Source organism: Amphiura filiformis, chromosome 8 (genome assembly GCF_039555335.1).
Source record: "Amphiura filiformis chromosome 8, Afil_fr2py, whole genome shotgun sequence".
NCBI lineage: Eukaryota > Metazoa > Echinodermata > Ophiuroidea > Amphilepidida > Amphiuridae > Amphiura > Amphiura filiformis.
Window position 1 is genome coordinate 61,365,664 of NC_092635.1, and position 18,276 is coordinate 61,383,939.

At 38.0% G+C, this 18,276-nt stretch overlaps 1 protein-coding gene across 2 annotated transcripts; it reads right to left on the reverse strand.

Moving 5' to 3' along the window:
• Positions 1-10,125: 10,125 nt before the first annotated feature.
• LOC140159320 (uncharacterized) lies at positions 10,126-17,093 on the reverse strand. 2 transcript variants are annotated; one of them, XM_072182758.1, is made up of 3 exons: positions 16,885-17,093; positions 15,702-15,926; positions 10,126-14,795 (listed from the first exon to the last, which is right to left on the reverse strand). In XM_072182758.1, the coding sequence occupies exons 2-3, from the start codon at positions 15,906-15,908 to the stop codon at positions 13,152-13,154; spliced, it is 1,851 nt and encodes a 616-aa protein (XP_072038859.1). In that variant the 5' UTR covers positions 15,909-15,926; positions 16,885-17,093; the 3' UTR covers positions 10,126-13,151. The 2 variants fall into 2 exon arrangements, with proteins under 2 accessions (XP_072038859.1, XP_072038860.1); XM_072182759.1 differs by lacking the exon at positions 15,702-15,926.
• Between the last annotated feature and the right edge of the window lie 1,183 nt (positions 17,094-18,276).

Below are 18,276 nucleotides of genomic sequence, written 5' to 3' on the forward strand. Positions count from 1 at the left end.
TTTACAAAAACAAGAAAGAGGGCTTGGTTCATTGTCTACTGGAAGACCAAGACTATAATGAGGGTATAGAAAACTTATCAATGATACTATATAGAAATGTCAAAATGTATTGAATGCCATACAATTGTGGGTTCTTTGCTAAAATAGAATAAGAACTTGCTTGCTTACTTGCTTAATTCGAACTTTGATGGCTTTCCACAACTTTCTGTCATCCATTGCTGTCCTGAAGTCTGCTGCCTCCAGTCCAGCGTCATCTTTAAAATCAATGTAGGTCAGAGCAGGTCTTCCAGGTTTCCGCCTCCTATGCTTGGATGCATCCAGGGTAAGAACATTTTCCATTAATGTCTCAAAACTTCGCAAAACTGGTGCTTAAAATAATGATTGTTAATGTTATGTACATATATTTGATAAGGTAAAACTAAAATATACCATAGATACTAAAAATAGTATCTATGAATATACTTACCATCATATGAAAAATCTTATGATTTGCTTCGTTTAATTTCACACATTATAGTTTGACATATTTCATTACATCATATACTTTTCTATTTCTGTCTTTACTACATTACTGCATAAGCTTTCTGATTCTTAATCCAAAATGTAGTAAACCAATCAAATCGGGATATTTCCTGTAACGATATTTACTAATTGACAGTTTAGTTACACTTATTATTTTATTGATAATACGTCGTAGTATATATATATATTAGATTCCACTGCATGGTGGTAGTCAAAAATAACATCTGCTTGGGTGGTTTTCATTTTAAGATTGTAATGTTGCAAAATGATTTTGCTCCATACCATTTAATTTTTTTGAGGCCAAGAATGAAATGTTAAGTATAGTCTACTTCCTTACGATTGTGTCTGCAGCTGGGTGCGAAGAGACAGCTTGACTACAACAGGGTGTGAAAATGCAACAGGTACTGTGCTGGAGGCACAGCTGCAGAGCACTGTGGCTGCAGAGCTTCGTTACAAGTATTCTTGTTATGCCCACGTTGGTTGCATTCAGACTCTATGGTTGCATCCAAAATATGTCTGGCCAAGGTCCGCTGTTGGACAGTTGCGTTTTGTATGCCCAATGTTGTTGCAAAGGAAGTATTTAAGTTGTGGTTTATCTGGACATTCTCTTGCTGGATGATTCATATTGCAGTGATGACAATGTAAAGGTGGTAAGTTGTAGTAAACTATTACCTGAGCATCAGTTAAATTGTTCTGGTTTCTTGGGTCTGGGATTTGTAAATCTGACGTTGTAGTAAACTACTACCTGAGCATTAGTTTTAAATTGTTCTGGTTTCTTGGGTCTGGGATTTGTAAATCTGATGTTGTAGTAAACTACCACCTGAGCATCAGTTAAATTGTTCTGGTTTCTTGGGTCTGGGATTTGTAAATCTGATGTTGTAGTAAACTACCACCTGAGCATCAGTTACATTGTTCTGGTATCTTGGGTCTGGGATTTGTAAATCTGATGTTGTAGTAAACTACCACCTGAGCATCAGTTAAATTGTTCTGGTGTCTTAGGTCTGGGATTTGTAAATCTGATGTTGTAGTAAACTACCACCTGAGCATCAGTTAAATTGTTCTGGTGTCTTAGGTCTGGGATTTGTAAATCTGATGTTGTAGTAAACTACTACCTGAGCATCAGTTAAATTGTTCTGGTTTCTAGGGTCTGGGATTTGTAAATCTGATGTTGTAGTAAACTACTACCTGAGCATCAGTTAAATTATACTGATTCCTTGGGTCTGGGATTTGCAAATCTGATGTTGTAATAAACTACTACCTGAGCATCAGTTAAATTGTTCTGGTTTCTTGGGTCTGGGATATGGATTTGTAAATCTGATGTTGTAGTAAACTACTACCTGAGCATCAATAAAATTGTTCTGGGTTTGTTGGGTCTGCAATTGTTCTGGTTTCTTGGGTCTGGGATTTGTAAATCTGAACTTGTAGTAAACTACTACCTGAGCATCAGTTAAATTGTTCTGGTTCCTTGTGTCTAGGATTTGTAAATCTGATGTTGTAGTAAACTACCACCTGAGCATCAGTTAAATTGTTCTGGTGTCTTAGGTCTGGGATTTGTAAATCTGATGTTGTAGTAAACTACTACCTGAGCATCAGTTAAATTGTTCTGGTTTCTAGGGTCTGGGATTTGTAAATCTGATGTTGTAGTAAACTACTACCTGAGCATCAGTTAAATTGTACTGGTTTCTTGGGTCTGGGATTTGAAAATCTGATGTTGTAGTAAACTACCACCTGAGCATCAGTTAAATTGTTCTGGTATCTTGGGTCTGGGATTTGTAAATCTGATGTTGTAGTAAACTACCACCTGAGCATCAGTTAAATTGTTCTGGTGTCTTAGGTCTGGGATTTGTAAATCTGATGTTGTAGTAAACTACCACCTGAGCATCAGTTAAATTGTTCTGGTGTCTTAGGTCTGGGATTTGTAAATCTGATGTTGTAGTAAACTACTACCTGAGCATCAGTTAAATTGTTCTGGTTTCTAGGGTCTGGGATTTGTAAATCTGATGTTGTAGTAAACTACTACCTGAGCATCAGTTAAATTGTACTGATTCCTTGGGTCTGGGATTTGTAAATCTGATGTTGTAATAAACTACTACCTGAGCATCAGTTAAATTGTTCTGGTTTCTTGGGTCTGGGATATGGATTTGTAAATCTGATGTTGTAGTAAACTACTACCTGAGCATCAATAAAATTGTTCTGGGTTTGTTGGGTCTGCAATTGTTCTGGTTTCTTGGGTCTGGGATTTGTAAATCTGATCTTGTAGTAAATTACTACCTGAGCATCAGTTAAATTGTTCTGGTTCCTTGTGTCTAGGATTTGTAAATCTGATGTTGTAGTAAACTACCACCTGAACATCAGTTAAATTGTTCTGGTGTCTTAGGTCTGGGATTTGTAAATCTGATGTTGTAGTAAACTACTACCTGAGCATCAGTTAAATTGTTCTGGTTTCTAGGGTCTGGGATTTGTAAATCTGATGTTGTAGTAAACTACTACCTGAGCATCAGTTAAATTGTACTGGTTCCTTGTGTCTGGGATTTGTAAACCCAATGTTCATAAATCTCCCACACAAAACAAACGCTATGTCTTGTATACCCACAGGTGTTTAAAGCGCTTTGAAATGCCACCTTCTTCTCCTCTGTTCCTATCCTCTTCCTTGTGTCTAATTACCAGAGTTTTACGCTTTGCTCATGTGTCTACCCACTGCTGACATATTCGTCCAGTGTGGACTGTAGAAGTTCATGGATACTCAGTCGTATACTTCTTTTTTTTGCGCATTCCGTGCATTATACTATAGTCTTCAACTTTCAAGTGGACAAGTCTTGTCGATGTCCTGGTTCTACAGGGTAAATACAGATATTGAAGTCCTTATACCTCAACCAATATTTGGACGACAGCTACGTCTTTCTCGCACACGATGTGACCTACGTCCGACGTTAATGACTGCATCAACTCAACTTAATTAAAAACACCCTGAAATGTCTTATTATAAGAAGCTAAGCAAAATGGACAGAAGAAGTTGACAGGTTTTCTTCCATTGGGACTGTATGTTCAAGGATGATGTTTTGGTCCTTTCAGAATATATGGTAATATCAGGATGTTTTGCAGTCTCTGTAATTATGAGAGGATATAATAATTGCTTATGTTCCTCATCCATCAGGAATTCCCAGTTATTGGCCTTCTGTAAGAGGTTTCTTGGATCTCTTTTTTGGAAAAGGCAGTACTGGATTCCGGTATTCCGCAGATGTATATATAACACATCGCTGACAAAATGCATCGCTACTCTTGGAGTAAAACTGCACTCAGAACCAGCTATGTGATATGGTTATGCCGTCAAAACAAGGCATTCCAACAGATAGACCTGATTCAAAGCTGGGAACCGTCTCCAATTGAAGATAAAGAAGGGGTGCCAGAACAAGACACTCAGACCTAAACAAGCTAAATGACACTCCAACTTATAGTATATAAGACTAGGTTCCTGTGACCATTCATTGTTCTTAATGCCATTGCACATCCCAGTTCCAGCAGTGCAATCTCTGCCCAGATGACTCTAGTTCAAGGGTCTGCTGGGTAATATAGGGGCGTCGATTTGGCACGGTTTACGCCACCCATACCAGCTGTTTCTAGCCTGAAAGTAGGATGGCGTGCATATGTGGCATGCCCAATCTCTGATGATGGTTTAGTTCAATCTATCTCTGAGGGAAGCAGGACGGTTGGGGTCTCTTTAAACAGATTTAACCGACTAGAGTGGTTTTTTTTAAGAAGAAGGGTTAAGACAAGGTTGAAATTGATCTCCTTTATTATTTATCACAGGGGCAAAAATTATGTCCAGTAAGATGGGACAAAATGATATTCGGGGTATTGAATTTCTCCGTAAAGACTTTGGCGAACGTCTTTGCCGACGACACTACAAACTTTGTGAGGGATGGTAATTCAATACTAAGTGTTTTAGAAATCCTTGACCGTTTCACAGAATTTCAGGTTTACGGAAGTAACTAAGGGCCATGCGTGTTGCTTTGTAACGCAAGAAGTCAGGATCTTGTGATCACAAATCCCGACTTCTTGTCTTCCTGACTTAGCCAGTTTGAAATAAAGAGAAAGTAAAGATATCAAAATAAAGAAATAGTTAAGACAACTCAGGATCTCAAGAACTCATGAAATCTGTTCAATTTTTACGGCGTTGGTATTTTAATTGTAAGCCCATCCACGCTAGTTATCTTGAGATCCTATTTTCTTGACTTAAAGTCAGGAACTCGTGAACTCAAGCCACGCTTGAGTTCCTGATTTCCTGACTTCAAGTCAGGAACACAGGATCACGAGATCCTGACTTCATGACTTTAAAGTCAGGAACTCGTGAACTCAAGTCGCGCTTGTGTTCTTGAGTTCCTGACTTCCTGACTTTGAACTCAGGAACACAAGAACTCAAGCGCCGCTTGAGTTCACGACTTCCTGACTTTGAACTCAGGAACACATGAACTCAAGCGCCGCTTGTGTTCACGACTTCCTGACTTTGAACTCAGGAACACAAGAACTCAAGCGCCGCTTGTGTTCACGACTTCCTGACTTTGAACTCAGGAACACAAGAACTCAAGCGCCGCTTGTGTTCACGACTTCCTGACTTTGAACTCAGGAACACAAGAACTCAAGCGCCGCTTGTGTTCACGACTTCCTGACATGAAGTCAGGATCTCGTGATCCTGTGTTCCTGACTTGAAGTCAGGAAGTCAGGAACTCAAGCGTGGCTTGAGTTCCCAAGTTCTTGACTTTGAGTCAAGAAAATAGGATCTCGAGATAACTAAAGTGGATGGACTTACAATTAAACTACTAACGCCGTGAAAATTGAACAGATTTCATGAGTTCTTGAGATCCTGAGTTGTCTTAACTATTTCTTTATTTTGATATTTTTACTATCTCTTTATTTCAAACTGGCTAAGTCAGGAACACAAGAAGTCGGGATTTGTGATCACAAGATCCTGACTTCTTGCGTTACAAAGCGAACTCACGTGGCCCTTAGTTACTTCCGTACAGGTTGGACAGTGAGTAACCTCAGAATGGCCGCAAAATCGTCATACTTAAACATTAATTTGATGGCATCAACATTTTAATATATAGGCTCAATAAAATATAGATTTACCATGTTTTGTAAATAAAGTAAATGGTATGTTTTTTGTTTGTTTTTTAGGGGTCCACAGAAAAGAACAACATTAGTAAATGAGTACCGTCACGACAGCGGTACCATGCATCCAGTGACCTCTCCCGACGGAAAGCGCTTGCATGGTATGTATTTTGGAAACTGGAGCATTTGTGGAGAAGTCCAACAATCACTAGCCCGTTGCAACAAAAGTCAAGCGTTTTCACACCACTTGTGTTACAGTATTACTCTATGGCTGTGAGTCCTGGTGATATATACTGACATGGAAAATAAGATCAACGCTTTTGGTACATCATGTTACAGGATAATGCTGAACATCAAGCGCACTGACAATGTTAGTAATGAAAGCAACCAACACATGTACTCTTTAGCTCTGATTTAAGATCTTATTTGTTGAAATTGGTCGAGAATTAAAGACACAGTGATCTAAAACTAATGAAGAAGCGAAATCAAAAGTTGCACTTTTGTGTTCTAATCAATGGAAGCACGGCGCCAGTTCTCTTGTTCACGAACGCTATGTGTACAAATCAATAGGGCATGCGATGGAGCAAACTGCAACTTTTGAATTTGCGTCTTCCGTGGGATCGTCGTGTCTTTATTTCTTGAACAATTTCAACGAATGAGGTCTGAAATTCGAGCTAAAAGATGCAGCTATTGGCTGCTGGTTCCAATTATGATATATATGTCTTTGTTTCGGACAGGGGATGAACAAAACTGGTACCATAATCTTTTGGCTTACTGTATACCATCACCAACACTGTGCCTCTTATCAACTCTTATCAACATATCCTGAGGATGCAGGAAGATGAACCATGCAGAAGATGCTCTCTACACTCCAGTACATGGTAAAAGAAGACCTGGAAGGCAAATAACATCCTACTTGTCTTATGTGCAAAAACTGTTGGGGGACATCGACAACTTTTTACTGCCAGATGCCGTTACCACTTTGGCTTTGATTCGTAGTACATACAGAAACTTTGTAGTCGCCTGCTTCGCAACCGAATGAAACAAATGAATGACAGCGGTGGCCTAAAATTGTTGAAAATCTTTTTGGACTCATTGATTCTGTAATGGATACAGGGTGTCCCTGAAAGAACTGTCTCGTCGGAAACTTAAATTGTTTGGGTATTTTAGCACCCCCAACTAAACTATATAACTGGTGTGGTTGAGGAATAAATCGGCTATCACATACTTCTTGAATTTTGACAAGTGACCACACTGTTCGTGAAATATGGGAATTGTACGAAACTCCCTCATTTTAAAATCTTTCCATGGATTCAAATATCAATCGATGATCTGTATTCGGAGCGCTAATCACTGCGCATCATCAGCGCATGAGTCGTCTATCATCATTGACAGATATTTAACTCCTTGGAACGGGCTGAAAATGAGGTAGTTTCGTAAAGTTCTTTTATTTCAAAAACGGAGAGATTGTCAAAGCTGATATATTCCTCAACCACATCAGTTATTTAGTTATGTTTGGTTTATGCGTTAAAATGCCAAAAAAATCAGTTTCCAACGATACAGTTCTTTCAGGGACACCATGTACGAAAGTTGGTTTTGCCAGAAATTAGCACATTGAAAAATATTCGTTTATATAATAATATTATCAAAAATATTCAATTGAGTTTTACCAAAACTTAATCAGGGTATGGTTGTCAACAAAAGGTTTTCAAGACCAACACCAATTGCAACAATGGAGGAGATTTATTTTGAACAATATAAATTAGCAGCTAGTGATATGACATTTGATAACAAAGAGTTGGTAATAAAAGAGGTATTATAATTATGTATTTGAGACTAGTATGACCAAAATGGGATCTTTCGTTTATTAGATGAAATTAAAAATAGGTTCTTACAGCTAGCCAGTGGACTGTACAATATTTAGCTCTAAAACAAGAAAATTTAAGGGATGTGTAATGGGAGGGAACCTGAATTGGATTCCAGAGGTAGTGTGCCTGTAAGAGACACAGCCATCAGAAAAGGACCAGCACAGATAGCGCGCCAAATAAGTTTGCAGTTCAGAAATCGCATTTTTCAACCTTGAAAAAAAAACCAGGCAGAGCTGAGAATCGAACCCGGGACCTCTCTGTTGTAAACCTCAGTGCATTACCAAGTCGCGAGAAGTTTGATAGTAATCCGTGATATTGCTAAATAGAATTAATCAATATCTGCCCTATTTATCTAATGTACGATTGTTAATAGACGTTCCATAGGGGCCTATAAACTAGGAATATGTGTGTGTGAAATGGTTATCAATCGATCAATCAATCAAGTTTTTTCAAGTTATCAGCAATCAATAATAAACCGATGAATAATGGAATATTATTAATTACTTAGTAATCTACCAAATAAATAAATAATAAATAGGCATAGGCCTAAATAAATAATGCAGAACGCAGTTAGTATTTTAAGTACATTGAACATTTTCTTCCTCCAAATTAAATACTGAATTCAACTTGTAGGCGATACGCACACAGGTTCCAGGCATGACGAATTTTACGAGTAGGGACAACTACTTATTTTTACGATGCGTAAGATTTTACTACTTTGGACGCACTTTGCGTGAGATTTATTGGTGTGAGATGGAATATACGAATGCGTAAGAGTTGATAGCCCTGTTCTCTAAAAGCGATCCCATACAACAACATACCGAGGTAGTTACAGAGATATAAGAATGTACTAGTAATTATGATATTCAACTCTCGATTTAACATAATAAAACATCGTAAAACATGATAAATAAACTTACTCAGAAAATAACATCATGGTATATAAAGTTTGACGCGATGACGGGGTGTGTGTTTTGTGTGTTGGAAAAAACACAACAGTGGCAAAAGGTGAGGGCGCCAGAACAGAGAGGAAAAGGGGGTAGGCCAGGGACAGGCGGTATAGGACACGCGAGACGTGACGTACGAGGCTGACGAAAAGGCTGACATCCCGTTCAAAATAGACGGTTAGTAGTTTTTTTAGGTGACTGCACTGGTAATCTACCAATGAATTACTTCTTACCAAATGGTCGTATGTCACATTTCTTTAAGACAAGGGTTAAGACAAGGTTGAAATTGATCACCTTTATTATTTATCACAGGGGCAAAAATTATGTCCAGTAAGATGTACGTTTTTTAGAATAACATAATTTTTCTCAAGACTAACAAAGTCAAATTGCAAATTTGATTCACAAATTTGACAATATATTTCCTAATACACCAAGTAGAACAAATGCTGCATTTCATGATATAGACGAATCCAACGAGCCAAGTCATGGTCAGGATTTGGTCGGCCATCTTTGGTTTCCCGCTAGCACCAACCTAGTGTTTTGAACGCCCGATTGTGCAAATAAAAGCCGCCTAACACCTAGAGAAGATGCAAAGACGAGGAGGGTTAATAGTATACAAATATTAACTGTCTATGAGTGTGATGGTCGAAATATAATCACGAGGTGAAAGATGGATTGTTCCATTGGAACAATACATCTTTCACCGAGTGATTATATTTCGACCATTACACGAATTTAAAACAGTTAATATTTGTTTTATATCACTCATACATATATTCTATTACTAAAATACTATTTAAGGTAGGAAATACATTTTTTCATTAACATAACACCATGTTTTGCCGTGATATACTTCACATTTTGGGATCCACCCCATCACTAAATCGGCGAGTCTAAGAGTCAGCGCACGGCTTGGCGCAGGCGCACTACGGCAGAGCACTATGATGGTAAAGACTATCACACGGAGTGGGTGATGGTAAAAATGATAAATGGTAATCAACCAATGAACTGTTTAGAATTTATGTATGAGTGATATAAAATAATATATACAATAGAGGTAATCCTATCGCATCTATTCATACATAGTCCTTTTGTTCATCCATTTGTACATCTATGAATAGATGCGACGGGATTACCTGCGGAATTATCTCTATTGTATTATTCTATTAACCCTCCTCGACCTTCTCTAGGTATAAGGCGGCTTTTCTTTGCACAACTTTAAATCATTCTTTTGTCTACATGTGTTTTCGCGGAAGGTGTAAAACGGGTGATGGAATGTAATTTAAAATTTCCGCCAAGGACGAATCATTTCACATTTTGGATGCATTGTAGCCGACGGGGACCCAACTAAAGGCTGCTAGTCAGGTGTAGGAATGCGTGTATTTGGATTCGTCTATAGATCTTGATGATACAAATCCAATCAAGCAATGCATTCAGAGTCAATCCATTGAAAATGAAACATGGCACAAAAATGAGAGATTATATGCTAGACAATCCTATCTTTGAACCAAATAGTAGTGAATGAAGTTCGCCATGTATCCTTGTTCCCAAGCCTGACTGCTGATGGTTCATACAGGTTAGACGCAGACATATGATGTGCAAATGTTCTTTCAAAGACTCGTATCCTATTCCAAGAATGGATGATTGCATGGAAAAATAAATTGGGAATGCAAAATCTTTTGAAAAGGTCCTGGTAGGTTCCACATACAGACCGTGCCAAAACATTTGTGCATTTTGTACACCATTTGCTCTTTACCAGTACAAAGTTATGCCATTCGATTTGAAAAACGCGCCTGCAACTCTCCAAAGAATGGTGAACCAAATTATGGCAGACATAGATGGTTGTGAAGCGTTTGTGGATGATTTGCTTGTTTACAGTCAAACTTGGGAACAACACATGGAACAACTCCATCAATTGTTTAAGAAGCTGTCTGTAGTACAATTGACAGTCAATCTGGTACACGGTTGTTTGATGTGATCATTTATTATATTTTTTAATAAAAAAAACATATAATGTTCAATTCTAGACCTGTACAATACCAACAGCTATCACATACACATATATTTTAAAGCTATAAAATTGATTTTCGGTTCTATATCAAATTATTCATTTTCTGCTTTTTGTAGTAATTTTTATTCTATAAACTGTACGCTTGTGTGTAAATTGAGGACGCTATATATTTTACATATATTTTAAATTTCATGATTTCGTGATAAAAACCCATTTCATAAAATCTGAACTATTAGTTAAGTGCTCCTAAAGTAGGGAAAAGATAGATTCTATCTATGCTATCAAAAGCCTTACTGAATTCAAGAAAAAGTAGCATTTCAGGAATATTTAGATTTTTTGTATTTTCTGTTTTTCACCAATGTATCTTCCTTTGATGATAAAACATTTTGCAGTCTTTTTGCTAACGCCTTTGCAGCAGTCTTATAATCGATATTGGTATTCTCGTGTAAAATTGAGTTAGCTTAAAATTACCCTGGCCAACATGGATAAGGAACTCACTGCTAATCGTCTCGTTGTAACCCGTACAAAACTCGGGGAGTTGATCCTGGCTGCGAAGGTCAATTGTAGAATGTTTAGGGTGTGCGCTTCTTAGCGGCAAGTTCCTGTGTTTTTATTCTAAGTGGTCAGTGACAACCTGATAAGTGTGCTGAGGCTTGTGTATCAACGTCTAGACGTTGTGCCTGTACGTAGTGCACTATAAATCACTGCGCTTTTTCCTTTTCTTTTGAAACAATAGTATGAAACCTATTCATTTAGTTACTCCTCCTGGTCGGTAATAATGCTACCATCACATTCACACAGAGATGTTATTGTTTTATTCACAACATTTCTTTTTTCCAAATTATTTGTATCTTCCTGAATCCAATTTTTTTCACCTCACCTTTCCCCCTTCCGTTTTTTACTGCCAATCTATTTCTAAATCTAACTTTGTTTTCACATATTTCTCATGTAAATCTTTTGCATCACTATTACAAAGTTCTTTTCGTACATCATTCATTTTGTTTTTAGAGAGCAATATCGAATCGCAAAGCTTCTGATTTAATTTTGGCACAGATCCCATAATCTTCGTTTTGAAAGTACTTCCTCGTGATAGCATTTTCAATCATATTGCTTAATGTTGACTATTTGTATACAATTTAAACAACTTTACTGCCAGATGATCAGTGCCTGTCGCTGTGATTATCTGACAATTTTAATTGTTCAACCAATAGTCTAGGGTTGATTTACACACAGGATTAAGTCTTTGCCATGTAAAACGTTTGTCATTTGGGTTTTTCAAACGCCAAACATCTTTCTAGAACGCATCAAAGTTTAGGTTTTCTCATTTTTTCATAATATATATTTTAAAGCAAATTTTTTATACACCATTATGTGCACTTTATTGCTGAATAGAATGACAAAGAACTTCCCTAAATTCATTGATTATACACCTTCATGTTTATCAAGGGAATCAACAACAAGAAGAAGCCCACCGGATAAGTATACATTGCTGTATAAATTCATGTTCATGTTTATATATGCTAGAACATTGTCCAATTAGTCTACTTTTCATTAAAGATTCAAATTTGGTAACTTGTACAAGACATATTATTATATACATACATACACATAAACAATTCTTTGATGAAGTGCCGTTACATCTAGAGCACAGCGCATAAATAAATTCAAAGCAAAAACACCATATAACAAACAAAGTGAGCAATAACAACAGTTAACTTTTTTGGGAACAGATATGACTTCAGTAATTTCTTGAAGACTGGTAATGCAGTACGAATGGTGATGGGTAAATTGTTCTACATCCCTGGAGCAGCCAGCGAAAAAGCTTTATTTGCGGCAGAGTGGAGAGATTGGGCATTTAATTTATGTACAGTAAGCCGGGTTGTATCTGAAGCAGAGCGAAGTCCGGTACGTGATTGATGATAAGGTGTGAAACAAGAAGCTAGATAACCTGGAGCATGTCCATTTTAAACACATACAGAAGCACTTTGAGTCGCGTTTTGATGCAGAAAAATTGAGTTTTCCACCCCAATTTTGAAAGCGCTGAAGTCTGTCAACATGAGTTGTGTTTGCTCCCAGCAGAAGAGCATTTCCGTAATCCAGTCTGGATAGAATTTAAATAGTGATCTTACATACCACTGCAGGTGTTAAAATCCAAGAAACATCTAATGCGAGTCATGTTACGCAAGTGGTATGAAACAGAACTGGAAAGAGATGTTTTTGCGGAGCCATAGACATTACATCATCAAAGATGATGCCTAGATTTCGCACAGTTCCTGATGGTTTGATATGTCATTTCTAACTTGCAACTGAATGTCCGGTAAAGAACGTTTAAAATGAGGCGAGATAGCATACAAAATTCAGTCATCACTGTTCAGCTTCAGCATATTTTCAGTTATCCAGAGATGGATTTCATCAATGCAATTTTGAAGTGCACAAAGAGTCAACTAAATACATGTAGATGCTAAATCCGAATGTATGAAAGTATTATATATTTGAATATCGTCTGCATAGACATGATAGCACATTGTTCTTATTGATGATCCTTTTAATAGGTATGGTATAAATCGTGAAATAGTGTGTTTGGTTGTGAATTATGAAGTGGGATTACTGAATGGGCCTTTAAATGAGCAATATGATTGGTATTCCTGTTTGTTTAGCTTGTTATAATAATGCTGTGACTTTAACAACTAATATTTAATCCCAATGCCACTCCAAATTTCTGGACATTCCGCGAAGAAGAGTAACCGGACGAATGTTTCGCCGAAAACGAAACGGTACGACTTTATTCAACTCGCGTCTAAAATCGCGCATGCGAAGCCCTTCTTGGTGTCTAACATCCTGGAACTTCACCAACGGCAAATCGAGAGGATCATCTTGAATACAACACATATAATCCGCTCGTAGGTAGTGAACGAAGTAGATCGTGTTGTTGTAGTACTCTTGGATCCAGAACCGCGAAATAGGGACGTGTTGCTCGGTATCTTTAGCAGCAGCTTTTAGGCATCTTTCGTAAGTACCATCCATTACGTGCGGAATGTTATCAACGATTGCATTAGGAAACCAGTTGTACCAATTCCAGTATTGCGTGATCAGAACTGCGCATTTGTTGTTAGGGTTCAACAGAGGTCGCATAGCCTTTGCAATAGTCAATGTCCCAATATCATCTACTAGATTGGAAGTAAAAATGCGGTCGAATGTGGTATCTGGCGGTAAGTCATCTTGCATCTTGAGGCAATCACCGATGTGAAAGTGGATTGTGATGCTTTTAGACAGCATGGCTGATATCATCTGTGTGTAGCGACTGCTAATGAACATGAAGTAAGTATCAATCAAAGAACTACTCTCGCTGAATTTCTTCGCCTTCAGATAATCCCATGTACCGAATGGATACATATCGACGGGTACGCAGTATACAAACGGCTCGTATTCTTTGGGAGAATCGCGATACTCATCAACTCGATTTAGACTGAAGCCAGTTAATGTGGGGTTGTCGTAGCATAGATCGTACTTTCCGTTGGCCATTCCGCCTGGCATGAAGACGCCATGTTCAAGCCATTCATCCACCGAAGGCACGTACATCTGAGGAATCTGTCTACGGTACAAGTCAACACCCATAGGTGCAATGGGGTCGTCCGCGAATGCCTTGGCGCGTTGTTCGTGAAGATTGGTAGAATTGGGCTTGTCTCTTCGACATTCCAAATTCAACCATCCTTGCCAGACTTCTTTCATAAGCGCCATGTCTGTATCAGAGACTGACATGACGCCATCGGTGATCTTTGCAAGTGCTGTGCCGCTGATTTTGGTCAGGGCTCTAAGACAACTTACGAGTAGGTTGTATTGGGCTTCTTCCAGATGTAGAGAGTAGCAGATTGTCGATACTGTACACTCAATCTTCTCCTGTGAATTGTAATAAAACATCATATAGAGGAAGAGCACATTCCGCGCTTGCACGAAAGGATCAACATCATTCAATGTGAAGTTTACATTGCCTTTGAATTCTTCAGGAAGACACGCGGTAGTCTCGATCACATTACGCAGATTTTCGCATCCAACGGAGAGAACGGAGTAGTCTTTCATCAGACAAGGATCATCTGGATTGGTCGTTTTCTTCCACTCGTTACCTTTAAGCTTCAGAAGATCATTGGATATTGAATTGCCAAAGTAGCAAGGGACGAACGCTGGTCTTGCCACTTGAACGTAGTGCGAGAATTTCCCTCTAAGTTTGGCCATGCAGACTTTGATCGATTCGGTGTGCTCTTGGCATGTGGGTTTGTGTTTCGGCCAGTGTGCACGTTGACAGGCTGATCCACAATACCAGGCATCACTGCAACTCGCACACTGAAAATGTAAAAAGAAAAATTTATACCATGATTACAGATTATCATCACCCGAGAGTCGCGAAAATTTTTAACATTTCAAGGACTTCCTATGGGAAAGTGACTGTGTAAACATGTATCTTGAGATTCTGTTAAGTGTGACAAATGATTTAAGAAGCCACCCCCAATAAAACACCTTTATTTTCCCAAGTTAAGTCGCAACATTGGGCCATTTCAAGTTTTCGGCTCTGCAGAACTATAGCTTGTGGTTTTTGTTTTCTATACTGTTAAGACTCAAATTTGATTGACAAGTTCAATAGATGGGTCGTAGAAAGTGTGAAAAACAACAATAGTTGTTATGGTTTTTGATATTTGGAGGAATTTTTTATTGGATTGTTTAGATGTGACGCAGTGCGCCCAGAAACTAAAATCAATATAAATTACAATAATGAGATGTTCAAGCAGAACAATAAGTTCAATGAGGCTGATATAAACGGAATACTTGAAAAGGCCCATTGTCATGATTGTAGAATAGATATTTTCTAAAAGAAACAAAATTTGGAAAGTGATATTTAGACTAAATGTATATATTTTTTACATGGTTAGGGTTATCAAGGTGTCCATGAGCTGCACTTTTTGTTTCAGTGAGTCTACATCGGTCTTAAAATAATCAGAGGGTGTATGACAGGGGTGGCGTACCAGATAATATAATATACAACATCACTAGGACCCACAACATGGTCATCTATCAGGGCACTGAGTTCTTTAACTCCAATACATTTGTACATTCATTGAATGACCTTAGAAAATTTGGGTACAAAAGCTCATACTTTGCAACTTGAGGTCAAATTTTGTACTATGAATGTTTCATTGAGGTTATTGAACTATGCCATTGGGATGAGGCCGTTGTGGTCCATAGTGCATGTACCTCCTTCAATTTCTTGCCCGTTATATGACACTTAGGGTTACTGCATCTCTTGACAGCGAAGTCTTCACACTCCGGTTTATGCCGAAACATGTCCTCTCTTCTGCATCGTTCCTTACAGTATTTAGCCATATCACATCCGGTACATGGTACGCCAGAATTACGTAAAATACGCTCGCATCGCCAGCAGTGACCTGGCTCAACATCCATCTTGATTTCTTGGAACAACTGTTGGGTAAGTTGTAAAGGTTATTATAGTGTAACAATTGAGTGAATGGTGAAAGCAGCACCGTTTTGGAAATTATCATCTGTGCAAGGATTTGTACGCGAAGGATATAATAAGTTCAAGTCAACAGTGTTTGAATCAGGATATACATCAGAACTGTGATCTACATGTGCTCTCCAAGAATGTGGCTTTTAAGACGAGTCGGAGTATGCCCAGGAGTATCATAATGAACTAACCGTATATTTTAGATCTTAACTCAAAATCATGACCTGTGGAAAGATAAAGTCAATTTATGGCCTCCTTGACTAATATCCTATTTAGTTCAATAACTAAAACTAGAAACATATGGCTCCTGATATCCGATCCGCCTTAGCAGATTCATTTTAGGGCGTAATATAGGAACGGAGCCAAAACATATGCGTGCCAAAATCGCTTGCTTCTCTACCTAATTGCGACCTGCCAAAAATCGCTTGCTCCCCTATACTAGTAATCATCACCCCGGGGTACACATAATTATTACACCATCCCTATTTCATATACCTGGTAGGCCAAATATTAATTTATAACTCGTCAATTGCTTCAGAGGTATAGGATATAGGATTTAGATTTTACCATTAATCTTTTTGCATAAATTTACAGGGTAGGCAGCTGTATTTATAACATTGCCTGCTTATAATGATAGACTTTGGTACTTGATTATTGGGTCGATTACTATGGGCAGGCGGGCCTGACTATGGGAATTACGCATTCCTTTAATCATGTGCGTTGACTAAAGTTCAATGTCAAGTTGCCAAAGCTTTGGTTTTTCGAGACATGAAATGTACGCGTGATTGAAAGAAATGCACCATAAAATTTGACACGGAAATATAACATATTTCCCCAAAACACATTATTTTTCTGGCAAATTGTTTCCGTGTGTATAATAATATAGTGAATTATGAATTATGACTTAAATCTTACCTGAACAGTGCAGTATATATGCCAAAGTAGCTCAAAGAACAAGAACCCAAAGATCTCGCATATAAAACTAAAATGATGATCAAAATAGGTTACTTATCAGTAAAATAAATAACAGGCTTGTCTATATTTTATCAACGCTTGTTGCGGACTTGCATACATGTATGTATAAACTGTACACAGACATGGGTCAAAAGTACGCTATACTTGAACTTCCCTTTTATCTCTGGGTTTCACAATAGAGTCAGTGACGTCGTTTAGCATATACTTGGTAGTGTGTTCACGCACCAATGCATTGGGAGACAGCCAAATCAAAGACTCTAAATACAGGGATAGCCAACAGTGCCAGTACCGTTGAAGTGTTTCGCTGCTACAGAGTATACGCAATAAACCAACCGGATCGGTATAACAATAACCTTTTCGGTAAATCCCATAAGCCTTTGCGAGTACACCTGAGATGTCGTCATTTGCCGTCACGGCGATCTGTTCCGATGCGCACATCGTTTATCGAACATCGTTACTGCGCATTGCAAGTCGGCGTGACGTCAAATGACGACATCTCAGGTGTACTCGCAAAGGCTTATGGGATTTACCAAAAAGGTCAATTGCAATGGCAGTCACGTTGGAGGAGAGTAATATTTGTGAAACTATTTGCCACGGTGAGAACATGTGTTAATGTAATTAATTTCTACGTGTGGGAAATATTTTTAATTTCAGCGTGGCGTTTATTTTCAATTGTTTATAGATTTTCAATTTCATATAAACAATTGCGGGTAGGCCCGACTCTATACTGAGAATGAGGCTAATGGATACGAGTGGCCGCGCTATTCAAAACTAGGCTACATATCCAACAGCATGAACAGGTCCAGGCGAAACAGAGATCACTTCAGACACAATCCATATTTATATTGAACAATGATGGGGCTGGATATCCCTGTATTTAAGGTCTTTGGCCAAATATACCACGTACCAGTAATATTTGTCAGCTACAGAAACTCAATTATGGGTCACGGATCATAAAATAATGGTTGATAAATTAAAGGTAAAAATGAAACTTAAAGATAAAATAATGAACATTCCATGAAAATTAAAGGTTAAATAGATTTAAATAGGAGTATTATATAAATGATCTGATTAATCAATTTTGAGCGGAACGAATTTTGTGGAAACAAATGTGATGCGATCAAGCAAAATCAGTCGGAACTCGGAAATATTGATTTTGAGATATAGCCAAATAAAGGAAATATTTCCTTTTGTTTCTTATTGTTTTGGAAACTCTTTAATTGCTCATATCTTTGGAACTGGTTGTTCAATTTCAATGGAGTTTTCTGCAAAATCCAGCTTTGTAAATGTGTTTTACTATCCTGTAAGAAAGTGAAAATTTCTTATTGCCGA

Bases quoted from the DNA above. Each gene is read 5' to 3' on its own strand.
- LOC140159320 (XM_072182758.1), bottom strand. From the start codon at position 15,908: ATGGATGTTGAGCCAGGTCACTGCTGGCGATGCGAGCGTATTTTACGT. The intron at 14,796-15,701 runs GTACATGCACTA...TTACATTTTCAG, and splicing joins CGGGCAAGAAATTGAAGGAG to TGTGCGAGTTGCAGTGATGC.